Raw genomic sequence first — 5,102 nt, 5'->3', positions numbered from 1 at the left:
GTGACTCCATAAAAATATAGAACCGCTTTTGTTGATTGCACGTGCTATCTTACTTATTTCTTAGTGGGCCCCTAGGGTGAGTCATGCATGCAGATATAGATGTGCATATGAATGAAGCCCTTTCACAGCACGAGCCCAATCGTATGTACTTTATAGTGTACTTGGGTCACTCTTAAATTCGAGGGGGTCACAAAGTAATATGCAAGATAACACGTGCAATAAATGGAAGGGGTTTTATAGTTTTATGGAGTTATAAAAAATGTACATATGTAAGGGGTGTTAAAATTCAAAAATTAAAATTTTTCATACATAAGGGTTCCTTTAATGATCTTAAATCTTTTAAAAGGGGTGTTTTAGAAGGGGTGTATTTAGCCTATAAAAGACCTAGGTTGGGGTTTTTTAATACTCCTCGATCGCACGTGGTATATAGGGTTTCTACATAGTGCCTCCCCCCACCCCCCCACCCCCCCCCCCCTTCCCTTTAGGTTTCAATAGTCCTAAGTGGCCACTCTTCCAAATATAAAGATCAACGGATCCTATGATTCTTAAACCTTGTGTTAAGAAGGGGCATATAGCTATGATGGGAATGTGTTTCAATTAAATCCCTTGTTAGGTGATAGCAAGGGAGGTGGCAAATGACACAATGAGTCAACAACTAAGGCAACACTTATGATGGAAACAAAGGTCATCAAAATCGATGGCACTTTTTGTCATTATGATTGCAAGCATTTGAAGGGAACATCCTTTGAAAATTTGCAATGTTTTTGCATGTGTGCTACCATTCCTAATGTATGAGACTTTTGCATGAAAGTGTATCAATACATTCGATCATTAAAAACTCATGGATTGCAAGACGTAAGAGGTGGTAGACATCTAGACTATTTGACCCATATGGAATTACTAAGAGTAGAAAACACAAAGTTCATAATTGTTATGTCACTGAAGAAAGAGAGAATTCACAAGAATTGAAGTTGTTTCGTTGAGCGTGAAGGTTGAAAGCCTTTAAGAGAGCACTGTTGAAGCTATGGTGAGTTGCGAGTACTAGTCAAGGAGCTGCAAACAGCATGTGGTGCTGCTAAATAAACCATGCCGACTTATATTAAAGAGGGAAAAGAAAGATTAAGTTAAGTGATCAAACTAGAGGGAAATGAATTTAGCAAGATGTTTCAGCTCTTGGCCTACTAAAACTGTCAAATAATCCTGGTGACTGGTGGGCACGCTGGAGACATTAGGGCTACTCATTGTTATGCTAGTGTGATGGCAAGTTAATTAGACGGCAAGTTTTAATGTGTTTTGTTTTGGGGGCGGGGGGGGGCTCAGTCCCTGGAAAATAAACCAGACCCTAGTAGCACAAAACTTGACCTCTAATTAGACGGCAAGTTAAGTGATCAAATTAGAGGGAAATGAATTTAGCAAGACGTATCAGCTCTTGGCCTACTAAAACTGTCAAATAATCCTGGTGACTGGTGGGCACGCTGGAGACATTAGGACTACTCATTGTTAGGCTAGTGTGATGGCAGATTTTTTTCCTTTTTGAGATGCTCACGTATCTGTCAATCTGATGTCCCTAGCCTATGGAGGAAGACAAATCGTAGGTTGTGGAAAGGGCTATACTTCCAAATTTCAAGTTTCTGATGTGGAAGACACGCAAGAATTGGGAGGGACATCTGTTGACATGTGTGGGCTAGTACTTCCAAATTTCAACTTTCTGTGGAAGACAAGCAAGAATTGGGAGGGACATCTGTTGGCATGTGTGGGCACTGTGCCCCTTGTGTAAACACTCTACTGGAAACAGGAGCACATCTTTTTGGGACAGCCAAGTTTTATTTGTAACTCCGGACTGATGCAATAAAATTTTATTAGGGAGAGATTCCAGACTCTCCAGTTCCAATCAATGCCACATATGGTGCAGTGAGAGGAGCAGCCCTTGTTTCTATTTGGAATGTGAGGAACAGCATACAGTCAAAGAGCTTTTCAGGGCTCTTCTTAATAATGCAGCTCTAGTCTTTGAAGGGAAGCAGGGAGAGGTGGCTAGGAGATGGATAGCAGCAGGTTTTGAGGTGAAGATGTCGAAGCTGTTTGCGATTTGAAGTCCCTTTGGGTCTTGTATAGTAACCTTTGACACAGAAGGCTGTTTATTTAAAAGAAAACACTGTGCACTTAACTATTGCAAGCCTGTTGTAGCTGCGCTTCATGCTTCTCCACAGGACCACGGTCCACACTCGTTGTAGCAAAGACGTATTGGCATCATCCTGTCGTATGGGAATTCCTGAGGGCACGCTCTTAACGCAAGGGCGCAACAACTCAAACTTAAGGACGACCCTCTCGCCACTTTACGAGATGGGGCTCGGCCGCTCGGGAGCGTTCCAGCCGTAAAATGGGGCCTTTGCATGAGCACTCAGGATGTACAGCTGAAATACTTCATGCTCCGATCTGCTTTCGACGCTTTTTACGAAGCTGGAAAGACGCTCTGCGGGTTAAAAGGACAGATTAGAGTCAATTTGGCTTAGCGGGTTGATTTGAAAACATGAAAGACTAAGGTAGACAAATAGTTGATAGAAGAGCTTTGTCTTTCAATTACGAGGCTGGCGTGCTTGAAGAAGAACAAGAAGAAGATTTAGCAGAAAAGCGACTGTAGAGCTGCAAATTGTCACTCCACAGATGCCAAATTTTGTCTAACAGACATGAGTAGATTGCTGCACGCATTCCCCTGTGTGGTTTCTGCACAACTGCGGAGGAGATCGTATTAGGGCATGGGACTGTAATCACCATTGGAGAAGGCTAGTTGGTGGTATTTGCCAGCGTTGAAAACCTACAAAGAGTAAGTGTACAAGCTTTCCCTGCGAGAAGGGAGATGATATTAAACTAGTGATGGTGTTCTCTGTTCACCCCACCTTCCTTGGAGGTGGAGAGGCAACGAACAGTTCACGGTGAGAACCCAGACATGCGTATTCCATCGCAAATCCTTGAGGAATTTGCATGCAGCCTTGCGATTGCTCCATCGGAGTCGCAGCCATGTACTTTTGCACCTCGCTCGCCACCATCTCCCTCATCAACGCCAGCAAGCCAGCGTTCAAAGCCCCCCCCACAAACATGCCCTGCCCCATCGCTGCCTTGGGCGGAGGCGGCGGTTGCTGCTGCACTACGGGAGCAAGAACCTGCGCGACTGCTGCCTTGATCGCTGCACTCATCAAATCCATTGCATCTTCGGCTTTCAGATAGCTACCCGCTTGAAGCACGGGAATAATGGGCGTTCCTGGGTGCTGTGGCTGGGGAGCGGAGACGGCAGGGGTGGCAGGACTATCCATTTCCTTCTTAGGTGGACTTCCTTGGCGAGCAGCACCAGTCGGGAAAAAAACTCCCTCTTTGCCACTACCGCTACCCGGCAGCGAGAGCGAGAGAGACGTTGGAGGATCTGAGCTTGAGCTCGCTACCTCCGTTGCTTGCTTCGATGGAGGAGGGCCATACAAAGAGAACGCAGAAGGCCTCGGCACAGGCTTGAATACCTGTGGAGTCACTGGCCTGATATTCATGTTCAAATCGCTGCGATCCGAACCTCCCGGAGATTCTGCGCTCATGCTCAGCTTCTTCAACTTGCGCGAATCGGCTTCGCAACTGCTGTCTTCTTGTAGACTTCCGTCGTTCGATATTTCATTGCTGCTTCTCTTCTTCCCATCGAAGCTGCAGATCTCTTCTTCCTCTCCGCGTCCTGGCTTGCTGTTGCCCCAGCATGCTAGACCTCCCTCCTTTGCCTCCATGCAGCGGCGACGCAGAGTGGAATTCCAATGATTCTTGATGGCGTTATCGGTTCGTCCGGGCAGCACACGGGCGATCGTCGCCCACTTGTTTCCGTGTTGCGCGTGCGCCTCGATGATGGCCGCATCCTCTGCAGGCGTGAAGGGCCGGTGCACCACCTGGGGGCTCAGCTGGTTGCACCAACGGAGACGACAGGACTTGCCGGAACGACCGGGAATTCCTTTACTTATAAGGGACCAATTGCGGGGTCCGTGTCTCTCCACGAGGATATGGAGAGAAGCGTCCTCCTCGGGGCTCCAGGGGCCCTTGATTCTGTCGTGCTCGGTTGAGGGGGAAAGTGCAGCAAGCGCCATGGCAGGGAGCGAAGAAGCTGAGAAGGAACAAGGTTTTGTTTGTTCGCAATCGATAGAGGTGAGCAAGGAAAGGCTACGAGCTCCAATCGAGGGGAAATTGCTCCGACTGAGGGGGCGGAAGGGGGGAAGACAGCGAGCTGGAAAGGCAAGGAAGAAAAATCGAGGGGAGAAGTAAGGTTTTGATTGTGCGAAGTCGATCGAGAAGGGCGAGCAAAGAAAGGCTGCTGCTAAGCTCGAGGGGAATTGTTCCGCCTGAGGAGATGGATTGGCGAGGAAGAAAAAGCAAAGAGGCGGGTTGGGAGGAAGGCAAGCTAGCGAGCACAGCAAGGCGCTGAGCTGAGAACTGAGACGAGGAGTAGAGGAGCAGGGAAGGGGAAGCCCCCAGCTATGGCGGAACGACCTGCGAGAGTTGAGGCCAAGCTTCTGAAGAAGATGATCAAAAAACACAGGTGCTCAAATTGAATGGGTGTGGATGGTGCATCATCATGTGTCATGCATCATGCATGCATCCATCCCATCATCCCATCCCATGTCGCATCATCATCCCCATCCATCAACCTGCAGCCCGGTCAGCCACCGCCTTACCGCTGCACAGCTGGCCCATCCTACGTGTCCTCACTCGATTGGAACACGTCCCGCCTTTTGACCCCGCCAGCCTGGCAGGCTGGCGTCCATATTATTGGCGCGCCGATAGCGACGCCCGCAGAAGCAGCCCGTTGGCAAAAATGTGACAGGCCGTTGCTGCCCGATCCGACGGCCCTTGTCGTGCCTTCCCCCGTCCACCGTCCGATCTCCCTGCCAGCCTGGCGCCCCTCCGGAAACGTCGGCGCCCGCTCCCCCGCTCCCCGCACCTAACGTTTGCCGTTAGCGCGCCGTTATGGTCGTTGGTACCTGCCACCTGGCGTTCCACGTAAGAAAGAGATTCAAAACTCTCAAAAACAATTTTTTTTTTTTTTAGGCTCCACACGTTTGTTTCGTTTTGAACACGCTTGC

The 5,102-nt window shown here is 48.7% G+C and overlaps 1 protein-coding gene across 1 annotated transcript; it reads right to left on the bottom strand.

The window, feature by feature from the left end:
* Nucleotides 1-1,530: 1,530 nt before the first annotated feature.
* LOC147888379 (transcription factor MYB77-like) lies at nucleotides 1,531-4,535 on the bottom strand. Its single transcript, XM_087392662.1, has 2 exons — nucleotides 2,895-4,535; nucleotides 1,531-2,470 (listed from the first exon to the last, which is right to left on the bottom strand). Exons 1-2 carry the CDS (start codon nucleotides 4,107-4,109, stop codon nucleotides 2,450-2,452), a joined length of 1,236 nt encoding a protein of 411 aa, XP_087248788.1. The 5' UTR covers nucleotides 4,110-4,535; the 3' UTR covers nucleotides 1,531-2,449.
* Nucleotides 4,536-5,102: the final 567 nt, after the last annotated feature.

This window comes from Dipteris shenzhenensis, chromosome 21 (assembly GCF_047967505.1).
Source record: "Dipteris shenzhenensis isolate YYH24624 ecotype China chromosome 21, Dip_SZ_1.0, whole genome shotgun sequence".
NCBI lineage: Eukaryota > Viridiplantae > Streptophyta > Polypodiopsida > Gleicheniales > Dipteridaceae > Dipteris > Dipteris shenzhenensis.
The sequence above is the reverse complement of the archived record's forward strand: the minus strand, read 5'-3'. Positions and strand labels throughout refer to the sequence as shown.

Bases quoted from the DNA above. Each gene is read 5' to 3' on its own strand.
- LOC147888379 (XM_087392662.1), bottom strand. From the start codon at position 4,109: ATGGCGCTTGCTGCACTTTCCCCCTCAACCGAGCACGACAGAATCAAG. The intron at 2,471-2,894 runs GTGGGGTGAACA...TTTAACCCGCAG, and splicing joins CCTCTCCACCTCCAAGGAAG to AGCGTCTTTCCAGCTTCGTA.